Source organism: Crinia signifera, chromosome 1 (assembly GCF_055691185.1).
Source record: "Crinia signifera chromosome 1, ASM5569118v1, whole genome shotgun sequence".
NCBI classification, from domain to species: domain Eukaryota; kingdom Metazoa; phylum Chordata; class Amphibia; order Anura; family Myobatrachidae; genus Crinia; species Crinia signifera.
In genome coordinates this window covers 365,083,435-365,103,828 of record NC_139217.1, presented here as the reverse complement: position 1 = coordinate 365,103,828, position 20,394 = coordinate 365,083,435, and the positions used below count along the sequence as shown (strand labels likewise).

The following is a 20,394-nucleotide window of genomic DNA, read 5'->3' as shown; positions in this document are numbered from 1 at the left end:
CCAGTATTCTCCCATGCTACAAAAGAGGACGGAATCTTCGAGATTCCGTCAACCACACACTCGCTCTAAAAAAAAACCAGGAAACTATCATTGCATCGGCTGTGTGACCTTCTGGTTTCTGGAAGTCGGGGACTCTTTTAAACACCCCCACTTCGGCAGCACCATTAAAATCAGACAGGTCCACTCCTGCAATAGTCAGAATCATGCATTATTTATATTTCACAAGAGATTACCAGGTGAAACAGCCATTTTGGGCTCACTAAAATGTGCGATTCGCATTTCATGAAGATAAGAGGCAAGAACAAAAAGAAAAGTGAGAAACAAGATACCCACTACATAAACTGATCTGAATCTTACATAAGAAGGAGTAATTACTCTGTAATTGCTCTTACTCTGTAATTGCTTTATTCGCTTTAGTAAATTACAACAATTTTAAAGTGATCTGAGGGGATATATCAATGAAGGTTCTAGTCATATGCAATAATTGAATACCTGACCGAAATATAAAAAATCCTAAATAAAAAAGAAATATTAATTGGCATCTGGATGATTAATACAGTGTATAGGCCAACAATCTATAGATTGACACATGACAGTGGTTAAGACATATGGTTACAGTGTTTGTAGTGTGCCGGTACACTTCGATGCACTGTGATGGATAGTCATGTTTGGATATGATTTTCAGAGAAAATTGGATATTTGCAAACACAAGCTGAATTTGGCGACATTAATTGACATACTTGGCACATTTAATGATGAATACAGGTTGTTGGTTTTATCAGTTTGCTAAATTATTGCATTTCTGCTGAGCTGCTAAAAGACATCTTTGACTCCTATATTGTGCCACGGTGTATTCCTTCAGTTATTAGTATGTCTTTTCAGATTAACTTTTTATAAGATATTTTTTATGTAACACATAAAATAAAACTACAGTAAAATAAACTGCACTGAAATTATATGATATATCATAATTTGGTAGAGAACCTAAAGGGTGGAAGCAAATCACTTGTAGTTAGAAGATAAAAATATAATATAAACATAGGGGTTATTCAGACCTGATCGCATGGCAGCAAATTCGCTGTCCGGGCAATAAATTGCTTGCAGTAAGCATAAGTGAGGCCATCCTACAAAAATATCCAGCATCTTACTTGCTGGCCGTATTACAGTGACAACATAGACGTGTCCAATAGTTTTCAGGGAGGGTACGTGACGTCAGCTCCGGCCCTGATCAGCTTGTTTCTGTTGCACTTACCGAGTAGGCCCTGGGCTACGCACAGACTGTACACACTGGAAAAAATAATTTCATGGTGAGCGGTTGCGAATGGATTTGCAGCTAATCGTAGGGCTGTGATAGTTTTACAAGCTTTTTGCAGGCTTGAACATGGAGGGATTTCACGCTGGCTGGACGTTGTATACCTGATTGCAGGGCTCTCCAAAGTAGCAGCCCAGCAATCAGGTCTGAAACCCCCCCCATAGCTATAAACAGAAGTAGTGTGGTCAGGTTATGATGTAAGGGGGCGGTGTTTACCTGCAGCTCTGAATCAAGCCCATAGTGTCCCTATTTTTGTTTTTTGTGCTACTGTACCTCGCTTCTCAAGCTAGATATAATGTATATAAAATAATGTTTTTTTTATAAAAACTATGTTGATTTATTTGAATATTGCCTCCTATATAAATATAGATGATTAAAATGTGAAGGTATACACGGTTCTCTTATTAGCTATGTTTATTGGTTTGAGTTTTTTCACATGTGAATCGGTGAATAAATTAACAGCCCAGGTATAAAACCTAGGACAAACTGTCCCATTACCACACTTGCTCCTGAGGAAGCCGGAGGATCCGGGGAAACGCGTTGAGCATTACCAAATTGGCTGACTTTATCCATTTTCAAAAAGTGACCTAGTTCATCTTCCGTAGACGTCCCTTATGCAAAACAACTTGTATACCATCTATGGTAATCTTACAGTATTTTCCCTAATTCATCCAAAGAAAGGAGGATCGTCATTTGGGAGTCCTGAGCCTTTGCAATTATAAGGCAAACACAGAACTGTCGCTGTCACAAGAATTCTGGCTACAAATTCTACCAGAGACACTGGATGGTAATATATTCGTCAGCTTCTAATACATCCCCCTAATTACGGGACTAATCACTGAAGTTATATCTCTAAAGTGATTTAATATAAAATGATTCACAAACACGAGATATATCATTTTTAAAATATTTTTTTTATTTTTCATATTAAATGTGTAATTGTATATTTATATGTTTATTTTTTATTATTAAATACTGAATTAAGAGGACCGTGTAGTAGTGAATTATTGAAGCAGCAAGCGCTGGCACACACCATTTCTTTAGATATCATGTATACATAACTTACCGACTATGCTGCCCACTCTTCTGGGAGGGGGCAGCCTGCTCAGTACATAGTGGGCGTGGTGGGTGCAGAGCTGGGCATAGAAGCACGATTATGTCATTGTTTCTTTACCCTCCACCATACAGTACTGACAAAACAGGCATTGTATAGTGGGGGGCAGGGACTGGTGTGGATCAGTTGGTCACCAGCAAGTTGTTAGGTGACCAACTAGGAGATCATTAGGTCGACATGCATTTAGGTCAACATGTATCTAGGTCGACATGCAGGAAGGTTGACATGAGTCTAGGTCGACATGGGTTAGGTCGACAGGGTCATAAGGTCGATATGGGTTAGGTCGACAGTCAAAAGGTTGACATGGGTTTTTTTACTGTTTTTTGACCCGAATGTTGACACAGTGGACATGGACACAGGTTAAAGTGCACCACTGTGCTCGCCATGCTCGGCACACTATTTTATTCTCCTACCACACCCTAGTGGATGGTAGGGCATGAAATACCGCCTGTCGGCACATGTCGGCTTAAAAAAACCCATGACGACCTTTTGACTGTCAACCTAACCCATGTCGACCTAATGACCCTGTCGACATAACCCATGTCAACATTACAGCATGTCGACCTAGACACATGTCAACCTAAATGCATGTCGACCTAATGTCTGACAACTTGCTCGTGACCTAATGACCGTATCCCGCAGGGACTATAATGACACGATTCAGCACAAATCGCATTGGGGGGTGCCAGGGACTACAAATTGGTGGCAGAGGAGGAGCAAGTGGGAGGCTTGCTCACCTTTACAGGGGGAAGGTAGACATTGTGAGGTTGCTACCTTAGCAACCACTGCCAACCTTGGAACATGAATTCAGAGTATACTAGCATTAATATCCATCACTGCTGAGAACTCTAGTTTAGTAAACTATCTCAGGCTAAGAAGAGAAAAACAGTTATGCCTACAATGTTCGTTTTAATGGAAATGATAATTTGCATGATCCTGCCATCTTGTGTTCTCTTATATGCACTGCATTTAGACTGGCTTCAGGCTCATGGGTAGTACAGCTGAGCATACAAATGAGCACTTACACAAACCATGTTGTGATGTATTTCTGAACTTCTGTGTAAACCATTAGACAATTCCCCACCCCAAACTGCACACTAGTCCTCATATTTCAGTCATGCTCTCCCATTACCCCATGTAGAATATAATAAACATGCTAAGGTGCAGAATTGTTATTTAGGCAGTCTAATGCTCCATAAGGGGCATTGACAATATTGTGGTGCCATGAAAATGAACGAGCCACGGGTAAACACTGAAAAATATTATTCAGTGACATCCGTACAGGTTTGTGTCTATTTATGATGCCGTGTTGTACCGACTGAGATGTCATTCCATTGAAGAATTAATAAGAATACTGCTGCTGCATTATAAGAAGATATCCTGGCGGTCAGTATACCGGGATGCTGACCCCATAGTCTCGATACAGCGAATCCTGTCTGGGGCTCCCGCAAGTTAACTCTCTCCACCTAACCCACCCTCCCCCTGCAACCTGACCCGGTACTTGTGTAATATCTGGGCGCCCGATTTTTTTGATTGCATGCCTTAACTTAAGGCATGCAATCAGGTGCGATGGGACCCGATTTTTTCATTGGGTCGGAAAAATCGGTTCCATCGCATCAATTTTTACATAGCATCCAATGTTAAATGGTCCCTGAGACCCGATTTTACATTGGGTCCAATGATAAATGCCCCCTAGACCTCATTTTTAATTGTATACCCACCCTGATGCCCCCCCCATTGTTAATGCCACGCCCGATCACCACCAACCCGAAGCATGGTGAGCGCAGCGAGCCAGCGCGGGGCGGAGGTACGCGTCCTCCAACCTTTTCATACCCCTACTATCCACGTCGGCGCGGAGTTGAACGTATATAGTGTGGCGAGCGCAGTGAGCCACCGAGCCCGAAGCGTGGCGAGCGGCCGCTGAATACGAGCCCAAAGCGTGGCGAGCCCCGCAAGGGGACGCGGATTGCTTCACAGGTATTCCGTGTATGCTCGCCACGCTTCGGGCTCGGTGGCTCGCTGCGCTCGCCACACTATATAACTTCAACTCCACGCCAACGTGGATAGTGGGGGTATGAAAGCGCTCGCCACGCTTCGGGTTGGCGTTGATAGTGGGTGCCGTTAACAATGGGGGGTCATTTAACATAGTAATCACCCATCGGGGTGGGTATACAATTAAAAATTGGGTCTGGGGGGGCATTTAACATGGGAATAAGCCCAAATCGGGCATGATCGCGTCGCATCGCATGCCATGCCATTATAATGGCATGCGATGCGACGCGATATTAAAATTGTGTTGTCATGCCTGGGGAAAGGCTGAAATCGGGTCCCATCGCATGCCATCGCATACCTTAATTAGTGGCGCCGTGATAATACACAAGTACCGGCATTTGACATTGTATACCCATTCTGATGGGTAATTACTATTAAAAATTGGGTCTGGGGGGCATTTCACATTGGACCCAATGTAAAATCGAGTCTCAGGGACCATTTAACATTGGGTCGATCGTATTGCATCGCGTGCGATTTGGTCGCATGCGATGCAACAGATTTTTCTGACCCGATGAAAACATTGGGCACCCAGATATTACATAAGTACCCCTGACCACCCTAACCCTCCATTAAACCCATGGCCACATATCCTAACCCCTTATAAGAACCTAAACCTAACTTCCATCTCCCGACAGTCTAACCCTAAGATCCCCAGTAGTGTCTAAACCTGGCCCCAGTGTTCTGTATATAATATATATAAAACCTGCACATGGGGAGGAGGCCCAGCCAGGGATGCATTGCTGACATGAGGGTCTCTGTCTTAAATCCCTGGCCTACCATAGGCTAAATCTGGCCCTGGTCGTCAGGGCATAGATTTAACAAATTTGTGTAAATGTCCCTGAGGATTATTTGTCCACTCCATCTGTAAAGTACTCGCACACCAGTCTGGGTCTGTCCACAAATGCTTAAACAGGTTGAACTTGATGGACAAACAAACATCTGTAACTATGGATTTAGATCAGGGACTTTTCCTTGGTCACGCCACTATAATCATTTTCTTTTAGTAGAAGTAGTCCTGAAATAGTGTTTGGGATTATTGTTGGACCATCCATATTAGGGACATGCTCTTTTTCTCATTCGGTAGCATCTAGTACTGATATGCTGTGTCTTTCCTCTGGCCTGCTCCACTTTGGATGTGCAAGATCTTGCTACTCTTGCAAGATCTCCTGTGTGGCCCAGAGCTGGCAACTGTAGCAGTCAGGGACTGCGCTGTCCCTGTTGTTGTGTATGGGCAATTGTGGTACCCCGAAATCCCCAACCAGCAACACAGGGCTTAACGGCCGTATGGAGCTGCAGCAGCCTGATTAACAGGCAGGCACAGAGAAACGGGATTGTCTGGGAGGAGCAGGAAGAGGCGGGAATTCCACGGGAACAAGGAGAAGGAAGTGCCTGGCACGTGCTGTAGGAAGAAGGGAGACTCACGTGCAGTCGGGGAAGCGATGTACACGGTGACCGGGAGCCCTACAGAATGGTGAGTGCTACTAACTGTTCATACATTGCCCATCCTCCATGATACTACCCTCCAAACAACCCACTCCAACGGGATAATATGTACCCCAAAGAAGCAGAAAATGTGGCAGGAAACCCTCATGGAAAACCGTACGGATGTAGCCAATACACTCAGGTCCGAGTGCAAAATGAGCTAATGAACAACAAGGGGCCACAAAGCAAAGTAGATACCAAATGGGAAACCTGTCCTAAGAGTCCGACGTCTGCAATCAAAGTTGATCAGACCGGAGAGCCAGAGGAGGGCAAAATGACCTTGCCTCGCCACTGACCTCTCCAGCTATTGGCGGTAGGCTGGGTACCTCTTGCCCCTGTGGAGGTGGCCCCTGAACTTGAAGTGAGATGCTCCGTGAGGAGTACTCAGGGTATACTGCCACGGCGATAGATATCTGAATATAGATACTATATAATATAGAACTTGTTGTATATATTGTACATTGAAACTGGCATTATTCTAGATGTTGAAAATGTGATTGAAGTGATAAAGGACAATTCTCCGTTATGTTTCAATGCACGAGGGCACGCATCTGAAAAGGGGGGGCATTGTGGTACCCCGAAATCCCCAACCAGCACCACAGGGGTTAACGGCCGTATGGAGCTGCAGCAAGCCTGATTGACAGGCAGACACAGAGACACAGGATTGGCTGGGAGGAGCAGGAAGAGGTGGGAATGCCGGGGGAACAAGGAGAAGGAAGTGCCTGGCATGTGCTGTAGGAAGAAGGGAGACTCACGTGCAGCCGGGGAAAAGGTGTACACGGTGACCGGAATCCCTAGAAGGTGACAGCAGGAGGCTGTGACCAGCGCCGGTGGGCGAGAGTGACCTCATAGGTCATGAAAAGCCGCCTGGAGATAGCCGGACGGGATCGGCGTGGCAGAGACAGAGAGGGCGCTGATTGACAAGCTCCGCCGCCGGAGCAGAGGGAGACCAAACTTAGAGCTGCATACAGCGCCATCGGGGAAGGGAGTCAGAGCTCTGTGCAGCAGGAGACAGACCGCAGCAGAGAGACACCGGGCATCCTCAACCCAGCCCATAGAGAGCCCCATAGACACTACAAAAAGGTAAAGCTGACACTTGCCACCCTGCACATGCACGCACACACGAAGGGACAGAGAGGGTGACAAGATGCCCAAAAGGCTCACGTGTTACCCCTACCTAGCGGAGAAAACTGCCCACCTTTTGGGGCCTACAGCAAACCCTGTTACTGCTACAGTGTTCCCCAGTTTATGCCAGGACTGTTAAACCCCCAGAGTACTTCCTTAAGGTGTGCAACCCCTATCCTTCCTATATGTCTCCAAACCCATGTGCTAAGAAGTTAATTTATTTTATTTATTTATTAGCAGTTTCTTATATAGCGCACACAGATTCCGCAGCACTTTACAGAGAATATTTGACCATTCACATCAGTCCCTGCCCCAGTGGAGCTTACAATCTATATTCCCTACCACATGTACATGCACACACAGACATTCTAGGGTTAATTTTGTTGGGAGCCAATTAACCTACCAGTATATTTTTGGATTGTGGGAGGAAACCGGAGTACCCGGAGGAAACCCACGCAAGTACGGGGAGAATATACAAACTCTGCACAGTCAGGGCCATGGTGGGTATTGAACCCATGACCTCAGTGCTGTGAGGCAGTAATGCTAACCATTACACCATCCGTACTGCCCTAATAGACTGAAGTTAATAGACTGGAGAGGAGACATTGCCATCTTGTGGCCGGACTGAGCAATCTCCTGCCTTTCACTAGGATCTATAAGCTTTCCACCAGCCTTGCTGGCCAGCTTACATTTAAACTGCCCCCCTCTTCCAAGGAGATGCAGAGGCCCAACCGGGACTATTAAGTACAATGGATATCCTTGCAGGACTAGCAGAGATTCAAACCCCTGTGCACAGGTTAATTCAGAACTGAGTATATGTACGGTAACATTACCAGAGGTTTAGGCTGACTAATATTGTTGGAGTCTAATGATATGTGCATTATGTTAAAGTTGATCTATTCATGTTTCATGTGGGGCCTCCAGTATTTGCAGTACCGTTGCTACTCAAGCTAATCCAGTAGTAATAGTAAAGCAGTGTGTTTGACCCAGAGTCTGCTGCACGGTACCTTGAACACTAGAAGTGACCGACATCCTAGCGGACTCGTGACTTTCATGTATATTCTGATTTGCTATTGTCATTTATAATTAGGGCATGTTCACAAGTGCAAATACGTTTAACGTTGAAAGTGATCTTGGTTATGTGTCATTGTGCCTTTCATCCACTAAGTGCCAGTATAGACCCTTGTGTTTGACTGATTTTTAACTAAAAGTGCAATATTTTGCATTCACTATTTAGTCGAGGGGGTCAGTGGTGAGGTGGCCTACCAACCCCGTTCCTGCCGCACCCTCAATAAATCCGATTTACAGTACTTCACTAATCAGTGTCCCCTTTCATTGAGATCCTTACCTCCTGCCCACCGGATTTCAAAAACCCAAAAGGACTTGATCTGCACCTGAGATTCAAGGTAAGGGAAAAATTCCCCATTGGATTTCGGTTACCACACAGTGACACCTGCAACTGTCAAAATTGAAAGCTACCGTTGTCAGAATGGTGAGTGCTACTAACTGTTCATACATTGCCCATCTTTTAGATGGCAGTGCCGATAATGACAGGGGCTCATAGCACCCCTGTCATATAGCATACTGTATGTCTCCTTCTTTATACATTGGGGTATATTCAATGCGTTTTAGCGAGCTATATCTGAGCAGCGATAATCGCTCGCGGGCCAGTATTCAACTGACCCCTTGTATTCACTCGCTGTTTCCACCTTGCTGGTTCTTTTCAGTGAGGTGGAAATGGCAAGTGCGACAGTCAAAATGGCGAGGCTTTCTGCTATATGCCAAAAGAAAGTGGGGGGTGTTTGAGCAGCGCTGGAAGGGTAATATTTCAATAGTATTATAAAATGAATGAAGATTGGTTAGATCTAGTACAAAAAATAATTTTTATTATTCTAAAATAGGAATAACATGTAGCCAGAGTACATGAATAATTATAAAAACATAGATAAAATGTTTGTGTCTCACCAACCAACCAAGGCGATCGGGTAACCTGGATACTCCCGCAAGTCCACAAGGAGCTGAGATGGTATCCCCAATTGGGCTAAAGGGAGGGAGGACCAGATGTGATGTTCAGGAGCGGCCCAAGTTGGCTCGAATAACCGGCTCCCTCCGCTGGATGTAATACAGCGGGCTGGTATCCTCTCCCTCTACCTTTTTGTTGGGTGTTGGTAACCGAATTGGACCAGGGTCCGGATGTGGGATGAGTGGGTTGATGGTCTCAGAGTCTCCAACCAGCTGAGAAGATGTAGTGACCTGGATGGTCTCACAGGTCTGGATGGAGCTGTGGTGGTGTCCCCAATGTAGCTGGGGGGAGGGAGGACCAGATGAAGTGTCCAGGAGCGGCCCAAGTTGGCTCGAATAACCGACTCCCTCCGCTTTTGATGGAGTACAGCGGGCTGGTGTCCTCGACCTCTCCCTTTTAGCTGGGTATTTGTATCCAAATTGGACGGGGATCTGGATGGAGGGTAAGCGGGTTGGTAGTCCCAGGTAGACCCTGGTCCAATTTGGTTACCAACACCCAACAAAAAGGTAGAGGTAGAGGATACCAGCCCGCTGTATTCCATCCAGCGGAGGGAGCCGGTTATTCGAGCCAACTTGGGCCGCTCCTGAACATCACATCTGGTCCTCCCTCCCTTTAGCCCAATTGGGAATACCATCTCAGCACCTTGTGGACTTGCGGGACTATCCAGGTTACCCGATCGCCTTGGTTGGTTGGTGAGACACGAACATTTTATCTATGTTTTTATAATTATTCATGTACTCTGGCTACATGTTATTCCTATTTTAGAATAATAAAAATTATTTTTTGTACTAGATCTAACCAATCTTCATTCATTTTATATTACTATTGAAATATTACCCTTCTAGCGCTGCTCAAACACCCCCCACTTTCTTTTGTCTACTAGTACAGGACTAACTATCCTGTCACAGAGCAGCAGCTGGTAAACACAGCTCATATCAGGCGCACCTGACCTACAGTCACCCGGTGTGGCTTGGGTCACCCCTTTAATCCTGCATTGTTTCTGCTATATGCAGCAGGCTCCCTGCATATGCGGCGAACCTCGCTGTTCCGGGGAATCCTTGCCGCCCTCTGATGGAGACTATTTCCCCAGAAGATAGAATAGGGTGAGGGGGATAAACAGCGAGAATGGCTTGTTTTCATCGATCCTTTATTTATTTACAGTTTCTTATATAGCGCAGCAGATTCCGTTGCGCTTTACAATAGTAGACAGTGATAAAACAAACTGGGTAACAACAGACAGACTTGGAGGTAGGAGGGCCCTGCTGCAAACTTACAATCTATAGGGATATAGGGGGGGAACACAAGGACAGGCACCAGTAATAGCATAGCAGTCCCAACAAGTTACAAGTCCAGAAGGGAAGCTATATAATACATAAGTGCCTCAGAGGGTTATGCATGTAGAACTTAAATATGATAGGCTTGCCTGAAGAGGTGTGTTTTCAGGGAACGAAAACAAGACATCCTCGTTGAATAAACCCCCTCGCCGGCAGCATTGAATAATACCACCCCTGCAGCATAAGTGCACATAAAGGTGCTGATACCGCTTCTCCTCAATAAGGACCTTTCTTACATCTACCCCAGTAGGAGGTACAATAGGCATGTGACTTCTTCACAATAGGAATTTCTCACATATAAGACTACAGTGTCTACCACACCTACCAAAAGGTTCCAGACAAAACAGAACATGCAGTATTTCTAGTCTGTTATCTTTGCTCAGGCTTCTATTGATCTTATACCCTAAAAAATCAGTAGAGCTCCCCTCTCTCTCTCTGGGTATCTTTCCATCATTATTCATGCATGCAGTGATTGCTCCGATTTAAAGAAAATTATATTACCATCTCTAAGCGCTCATGTGCCTACATGCTAAATGAGAGACTTGTCTTCACATAACTCACATGTACAGGTAAGGTAGTGAATGATCTCTTATTATTGTTCTATATAGCTTTGCTGCATGTGAAACTTCTGACCATTGCCATTAGTGGCATTCTTCTTAATGGGTGCCTTTGAGTGCCAGGGGGACCCGCAGCGAACACACTGTACCCATTTTTTTAATACTTAACCCTCCAGAGTCCCATAATGAAAGCAGCAGCACTGTGGAAATAGACAGAAGATTCAGTATTTGTTTCCCTGAATCCATCACTTATTTGCTTCTTTTATCAGTTGGAGTACCTGAAGCCAATAGGGGGCACATGCCCCAGGTGCTGGATGTGATACCCATATGTGCATACAGGGAGAGGGGAGACTGGGAATATCTGATTAGTTTATCATGTCTCTTTGTAAAATACTGTAATTAGCGCTTTCAGATTTCAGTATTATCTGTACATGGATGATACACAAATCTACCTATCCTCCCAGAACTCGTCACCATTTGTATTGGTCCATGTTACTGAATCCCTTTTTGCAATCACATCTTGGTTGTCAAATCACCATCTAAAACTTTACCTTTCCAAAACTGAATTAATAATATTTACACTGGCTAGTAGTTACTAACTGGACAACTCTACCAATCTATAACACGACAATCAATCCCACCCTTCAAGCTCTCTGTATTATGTACATCTTTTTGCTTATATCAAAATACACCGCCCGCCCTCTAAACATGGCCTTCCAGTAATCACTAGCAGTTGGTGTGGCTCCCCCTTTTTAATTTTGGACTGTGCTGCAGCCACTCCTCTGGAGCCGCCACAAGTTGAAGGACTTTTTTTCAGGCTGCATTAACTCTTTTGAATGCCTTACCTCACACAATAATACATTCTCTTAAGGTGCATACACACTGGGCGTTTTCAGCCAGCTTGTATATACAGAGATGATGGGGAAAATCGCTTGGCTGAAAATTGCTCAGTGGATACACATTGAGCGATTTTTGCACGTCCATGGGATTTTCGCACGTCCAAGCGATTTTCGCTTTTCATAGTGTCGGCTGGTAATACCCCCAGATGAGTGGCAGCGTCCAGCGATGATGGCGGGCCATACACACTGGGTGGCATTTGAGTTGGAAGTAGCTGGAATGTTAAAAGTGAGCTGCTTTCAGTTCAAAATCTCCCAGTGTGTATGGGCCTTTAGTGTTTATAATCATTTAAGTATTCCCTGAAAACACCGCTTTCGGTAAGCTTCCAGATCCACCCAGGTAATCTCCATATTACCCAGTTTTGCCCAATTACATCCCATCTATACAGACCACTCATAACTTTAAATATTTTCTCTGGTACTTGTGTATTTTGGCGGCGCCCATCGCATCGCATACCATAACGCATGCGATGGTATGCGATGCGACGCGATTTCGTTGGATAGTGTGCGATGGCATACAATTTTCAAATTGTATGCCATTGTACATGGCATACAATGCCATACGATGCGATTAAACATTGTATAAGCAACCCCCCCCCCCCACTATAAACGTGAACCCGAAGCGTGGAGAGCGCAGCGAGCCCGCGAGGGGCGGCGGTACGCGTCCTACGACCTTTTCATACCCCCACTATCCACGTCGGCGTGGAGTTGAGAATAGATTAGTATGGCGAGCGCAGCGAGCCCGAAGCGTGGCGAGCGGACGCGGATACCTGTGAAGCCCGCGAAGGGACGCGTTTACCTGTGAAGGGAACATGGCATGCGATGCGACGCATTCATCGCACGATGCTGAAATCGGGCACCGCCAAAATACACAAGTACCTTTTCTCTTTCTTCACGGTCACATCCTGATGTACCAAGGACAACAGTGCTGCATGACTGGGTCATACAGCCAACCATAAACTCTGAACAAGCAATCTAGCTAGACTCTTATGTAATATGTAGCACTCATCATTGTGTATGAGACCGTATGGTTGTGAGAGGTGCCCTCTTACCGCTTTGCCTTTTATTATCCAGGCTTCCTTTCTTGTAATTTTCTAGCTAATTGCAAGGCACAATGGAATATGCTGGCACCATATAAATGATTATATGAAACATTCAGCATTTTATATATGTATTAAAAATGCCCCATTAACGTGTTCAGAAATTAATGTCGCCCTTAAAACAATTAAGTTATTTGGCACTTATAAAATAATTATTTGTTTTTACATCTTAAATCAATTAACATTATTAACAAATCAGTTTTGTCTCTTTTCAATTTTTTGAATAGCGAAGTAGCTCAAACTGCATCTGGTTATTCAGAAAAATATGTGAGTCCACATTGAAAGTGGTTTGAGATTTTACAGTACTCTATTTTAAATAGAGTACTGTATGTATACAGAATGGGGGTGCGATGTGCTCTGCTAGTGGTCTGCACCCATGAACTGAAGTGCCGACCAGGCAGTGCAGTTTGTAGCCCATGAGTGTCAAAGGAGGGATTGCAGTAGGTATCAGAGACACCTGCTGCTGTCCCTTCTATAGTACATACATGATGGCGGTACTTAAAATTTGCGAGTAACCCCCCCAAAACTAGTATTTTCAGGTAATTAGCCGCAAATACTACATGATAAATGGCCTAGTTTTAAGGTTAGCGACTGCGGCAACCCTAGGGTTGCCGCAGTCGATATGCCCTATAGACATTATGTTAACAGTAGTAGTGCCCTATACATATTATGCTCACAGTTATAGTGACCCTTACACGTTATACCCACAGTTGTAGTGCTCCTTTACACAATAATGTATGGCCAAAGTATTATCTAATATGCCCCACTGGACAGCTCCTGCATTGAGCCTTGCAGACAGGGCTGTACTGTTAGCATACCACAACTGTGTCCAAGAAAATACCAAACTACAGTGAAGAGTACCCATACTTTTGAGTATGGGTACTCAAAAGCTGGGTAGAGACTTTCTTTCATTAACATAGCTCTGTACAAATTGCTGGATGTATACACAGAAACAGAACCAATAAATGACCATAATGCACATTATGCTGTTATGAGTGGAAATAAATAATCAAACCTTATTTTTATTAATGATGAAATGGACAGTCAGGATTATTAATACATTTATATATAATAACTCATAATGAATAATACTCCCCCTTTTAATTTGAAGATCTTAATGTTGGGGTATAGTTGATCCTTAATATGATCACACCTTTCACAATTATAAAGAATAAACGTGGGTCTTACCTTGCTTTTTGTAAGTTTGGCTGCATTTGGCTGTTCTGAGTCCTTACTGATGGTTTTCTGGTCGGTTTTTTTGGCCGCACTTATTACTTTACTGCGGTGACCTGTAGGTTTCTGCTGTCAAAAAGTAACAACATAATCATTAGCATTGCACACATGTTGGAGCTGTCTATTTTTCTATGATATGTTTAATTCAGTTTAAGCCACTACCCCTGTCTGACGGGCCAACAGGCTGATCTGTAATGTAAACTACCCACCATGGAATGAAGGGAGGAAGGGAGTTAGCAGTAATAACTATTAATCAATGAGTAATGCTGTGTACACACGGTGAGATTCCCTTGCTAGAGGGACACCTCTAGAAGGCCATAAAATTAATTATATGCCCCATAATAGTGGGTTTGTTATGATAGAGAGGTAGCCACAAAAGAGCACTCCAAGACAGCAGACTTGCTGTACAGGTGATATGAACATTGTTGATGGATAGTGAAATGGAGGGAGGAGAGATCTATATACTCGCAGGTGTACCAGAACGCGCTCACTGAGGTTAGTTGTTCTAGCAGTTGTTCTAGCAGTTCTGAAGCGCAGCAATGCAGTGATCTCTGTAACTGCTGTCCACACTGCACAGCCTTAAGGTTGGATAAGCTTGAGAATCCAATCAGCTGGCATTATAACAAAAATGTGCTGAAAGTTAAATAAATGGATCATTTATATACAGTACATTGCAGCCCCTGGCATCTCTACAAAACAAAACAGATAAAAAAACTTTCGCATAGTATTATTAAAACTCATCTATATTTCATTGTGCATTTCCTTCTTTTTCACTTCTGCATTGTTGTTATTTGCCTTCATCATTAATTCAGCCACAGTGTTTCTGCTGCAAAGCTGCGGAGATCCACTAATGTAATAGTTACTTTGGCAAAAATGCCCAAACCCGGGCAATACGTGATTGGGAGGATACAATCATAAAACTCCTATTTAAATTAACTGCGACAGTTGATGGTGTGTATAACATTAGATATACAAATACAGACTAACACCTTGGCCCTGTGGCTTGTCTAAATTGCAATATATATCACATTGTGAACGTGGCACCTAGAAGCGTGGCTGTGTACTGCTATATCTGAGAGGAATCTTTTAAAATTACTTATATATAAATGTAGATGAGCCCCATAGCAGTTAGTGAGAGCTACTATACTTGGTAAAGTGCTGGGAAATGGTGCTGATGATTTAATGTAAATGTATCTGTCTCTCATTCCTTTTTCCCCCATAAATGTAACAGTGTAATGTGGGTTAGGTGAAATGAGGGAGATTGGTAGACTGAGGGAGAGAGGGAGATTTCTGCTATTTCAGGGAGTCTCCTGCAGAATGCAGAAGGTTAGGTAACTATGCACATGGGGTTCTGGAGAGGTAAGTATTCCACATGGGTGCAGGGTGTGTGGTGTGTGCCATCCCTGGACCCAGAAGCCTGTGTCCACCACACACTCTGCACACCCATTATACATACGCCTAAGTGCTCAACCCCTTTTGCAGAATGCAAACTGATAATTGTGATGGTGGCTGCTTTTGATGGATGGCTACATGAGTATCTATCCTATCTATCCTAACACTATAGTAACATGGCTGCAGAGCTATATTACATCATTATACTTATTTCTGTATTTGGGGAGCTGCAATAACACACAAAAAATAATATCCCCCCCTCCCCTTTGAACAGGGACCACAGCTGGTGTGAATGTGAATTTAATGCAAATAATGTTATCATAATTTTATATAAACATCTAATTTCCATGTACATGATGAATGAGACTTATATAACATGATCCATACATGTAATGTATGAATTGTTTATCATTTACTACTACCACTGGGAACATCTTGTGCTGCAAGCCAGCCACATAGATTTTTATTTACTAAGATGGAAGTTCTATTGAATCTACTTCATATTTATTTAGCACCTTCTAGAAGATCATAGGTAGAATCTGATTGGTTGCCCATAGCAACATCCCATCTTCAACAGAACGCCCATCTTAGTAAATAAACCCCCACATAAGCTACCAATGACTGAACTGGATGTATACGGTGTATATGCTATACAAGCTGAGAAAATTGTGCCGTTTTTTTTTGACAAATTTTGCACTTGTAATTTAGAGCCAAGTGGCTTAACAATTAGGTTGTCACCCTATGTTACCTGCTCTTTGTCACAGAGGTTTTGCTCATTGTCAGGGTACTCCCCGTCCTCTTCCGGCAGTGCCGCATCTGTAGTTCCTGCTTCCGTTAAAAATGGCCCTCCCAATATGGCTGCTGCCTACTCTAGCTTCCTCAATAACTCCTGTGAGGTGGTGGCCATTTTGGGAGGGACATTTTCAATGGGTGAAACTGCAACAAAACTGCAGACAAGTAGATATGCAGGTCCCGGCAGCACTGCAGTAATGGGGCCCACCTCCCTAGTGTCTCCAAGCCACCATGGGGTCTCTATGGGCTATTGCTATGCCACTGGATGAGTCCCATAATATAAACCTCTTCATCACATTCTGTATACTTCATCACATACTGTGTTGGTTTTGCAAAACTAATGCAGATGCAGGCCTTTTCATTTTAATATCGTTCGTGGAAAAACTTGCCAAACAAGCTATTAGCTCCGATGTAATGGATAAAGGTCAGGACTTGCAAGGAAAAGGAACCCAAAAGTGTTATACTGGCAGGATAATGAGAAAATGTATTATAATGCAAACCCACAACCGCAGCAATTCTGTCATTCTTAATGCTTTAAAGGGCTGACTATTGAAACAGAATACATTTACCTGTGTTTTTTTAACTCCTTCATTGACAGAAAAATAGAATTTAAAAATGTATTCTGTTTCTAAATGTAAGCTTTTTCTACCAAAATAGTCATATTTTTTACAATTATAATTGAATTTCTATATGCAAATTAACTGTAAAAACCGACCTTAGAACATAGAACAGCAGAAATTGCATTTTCAGATAACTCTCCTTGTTCTAGACATCAACTATTTGATTAAAGCATCTTAACATCTAACAGATGCTGGAGTTCACAGAAAGTGAAGGCTTCACATAGTGTAATGGGCTTTCTTACAGTAATTGTTTGTTTTCTAAACAGACACATACAGATGTATCCTCATCCTCACATCATTGCAGCAGTCCTGCCAAACAGCCTCTCTTGGTGCACTAGGTCCAGTGAGACTCCGCTAGCATGGGTCAGGGCTGTGTCTAGGGTGGTGTGACATTTGCCACCACACGGGGCACCTTGCAGTAGGGGAGCTGTTCTGCAGCACCACATATTTTTTACATTTAATCAATCTCACTTGCAACTTCCTCCTCCTTAATCCCCAAGTACACCTGGCTGCCCTCATCTCCCCCTAAAGTCCCGAAGCACCTTCAGTCCCACACTCTTTTATTTAAGAAACACATTTCAAAATACTATGGGAATATATATTGTACGCTCCATTGGGGCAGGGACTGATGTGAATGGGCAAAACACAGATAAGGCTGCTCTCGTAAGAGCGGCTCCCATCGCTGCAATCACCAGCCCCAGCTCCCGTGAGCATGCGTCAGTATGGGGCACAAGGCGCTTGGAGCCCCATTCTTGGCAATGGCATGCGCGAGCGAGTGAGAGGTCTGCCGGCCCGCTCTCCACCAGCTATTGAAATCTGGCGAGCGCTGGGGGTGAGAGAGTGGCTCCATCTGTATTCTCTATAAAGCGCTGTGGAATATGCTATGCGTGCTATATACATAACTTGTGGTAATAATAATATTAATCATCTAAAACCCAGTTATGTTAAACCCAATTTATGATTTCATTTAATGATGCACTGCAGCAGTAGGGCACACAAGTTATTATATACTATATATAATGCCCATTCAGGTTTAAGTAAAGCAAAACTAGCAAGCAACATTGTGTGTGGAACAAACCATGTTCTAATGTAAGGATAAATACTGACTGCTTTTACATGTAGCCCAGAAATGTTAAACAGCTTTATTTTTAGACAGCAATTAAGATTTCAGTTGGACTATACCCCACTCAAATATAAATTTTTCTGCACGTTACATCTGCCCCAACTGCAGTGCAACATGATTTTGCCCAATTGTTTGCTTTCTCGCTTTACTTACAAACATTAAACCAGCCAGATGTGGATTTTCCACAAATCAACCTTCAGGTATGTGCCTGCCTAGGGCCCAGCCGGTCCTAATGGATCCCATAACTATACTTTGGCTGTCCAAAATGTTCCCAGAGAAGCATTGAACTACCATGTGCTGTCATAACATCAAACAGACCCACCCAACTTTCGAGGTCCCTTTGATGTTCTTTGATAGGATAAAAAACTTTGGACACACAAAATGGATTCATCCACTGTATGTGGTCAGCCAGTCTACTATAAATACACAGGTATAAAATACCTAGGGCCTGATTCAGATTTGTACACAATGCCAATACTCACGCAACTAAGCATTTATCGGTAGACAGTGCACTCGCCCAGGTAGTATATCGACGCAGCCTGCAAGCAGCAGCAAAAATATAGTGCTGTGGATTGTTTGAGCAAGGAGGGTCCCAAACTCAGTAGCGCACGCAGGGGGGGTTTCTGAGTACCCAGAAACCCTCCCAGGAGTCTTTGGACCCTAGGCTGAAAGCTGAGGGCCCCTTCTTTCCATGGGTACAAGAATTTTAAAAATCGGCCCTTGGGAACCGGAGATATCTGACTTCAAAATAGTGGTCCCCATCCAACCCTGTTAATTGTACTTCCCAGTCAGATATTTCAGGTTCTGTCGGACTTAGAGTTTTTCTGAGGGTAAATTCCAAAAGCTGTGACTCTCCCCCTTTGAGGAACACTAGTAGCTTGTCTCTACTGTTCCCAGAACCAGAGATATCAGCTTTCCAGCAGCTGGTTACTGCTCCAGCTCCACACACCTGGTATCTAGTTTTATATACTCATTGGCAGATTGCTCTTCCTCCTAAACTCTGATCCCCTAGTGCCCAATAGCATTTGGTAGGTGGGATTATCTAGTTTTTAATTCCATTAAAATCTAAGAAATATATTTCTGGGAACTGGAGATATCTGCAGTCAAGCAAGCTGTCCTCCCACCAGAAAATTATGAATAATAAGCCCACTCCACTATACACCCCTCCTCTGCATATTAAACATCCTCTACCACCCTGGAAGTTATGTATCAGGGCCCCTTCATTCAGCCCAATGCCCCCTTCTCCCACCATCTGTGCAGTAAAGGGGTAATTAGTGGAAATTACTGATCCAGGCCCTACATGCTGAGCGGTTGGTATAATACCCCCTACCACCCGTGGGACATCAAAGCTTCCCCCACCCCTACCGCTGGAGGATCGGTAGGGGCCCCAATACATTGCTATGCCCAGGGGTCTACACTGCTGTTATATATGTATGTGTGTGTGTGTATATATTTTATTATTATTATTATTATTATTATTTATATATATATTTGGTCTATCTATAATACTTTAACTGACCCGGCATATACTGGGTCACCTAAGTGTCCATCTCCGTGCTTTGCTCCGCCCCTCTGGAAACCCCCTTCTGAAAATCCTGCGTTTGCCCCTGAAACTGGTATCTTGTTTAGGGCCCCAAGAAGTATAAATCTGTCTCTGGATCCCTCCCAATATTTTGCTGCATCTGAATGTATATTGGGACTGTCTTTATATTTTTGTGTATTTGAATGTTTTGAAAAGTGGCGTGGCCTCAGGAAATTGAGGTGTGGCTTCATGGGAAGCGATACCTCCTTTTTCATCACCATGGCGGAATGCCCAATGATCTGAAAGCTACTGGCCATGCCCACAGCCCTCTGCATGTATATGTGTGCATGAGCATAGTAGTTTGTTTAATCGCTGTTGTTTTCAATTGTAAAGCGCAACGGAATATGTTGCGATATATAAGAAACTGTAAATAAATAAATAAAAATAAATAGTATCTATTCACTGCTTTTCTGCCAAGCAGAGCAGCAAGTGACAGGGGGACTCCCAACTGCCTGTGTCTGACCATATAAAATGTCTGTCAGAACGACAGACATTTTATCTGACAGCTTGTAACACAGCACATATAGTGACCATACACTGAGATATTTCAAAAATTATATAGCCACATATCCTCCACAGGGTCCACAGGGTTGATGATATTTCCCCTTTCCTCCCAAGTAACTTGGAGCTCCAAAAATATCACAATGGACATGTGTT

The 20,394-nt window shown here is 43.7% G+C and overlaps 1 protein-coding gene across 17 annotated transcripts in view; it reads right to left on the bottom strand.

Annotated features, from left to right (window-relative positions):
- Window positions 1-20,394, bottom strand: part of RIMBP2 (RIMS binding protein 2) — a 359,110-nt gene that overhangs the window by 315,014 nt on the left and 23,702 nt on the right. For 16 of the 17 annotated variants that reach the window (XM_083150351.1, XM_083150360.1, XM_083150314.1 and 13 more), the window contains exon 3: window positions 14,184-14,297. In XM_083150351.1, coding sequence (XP_083006477.1) covers window positions 14,184-14,297 — 114 coding nt within the window. The remainder of the gene's footprint in view (window positions 1-14,183; window positions 14,298-20,394) is intronic. The other variant, XM_083150323.1, reaches the window with a different exon arrangement.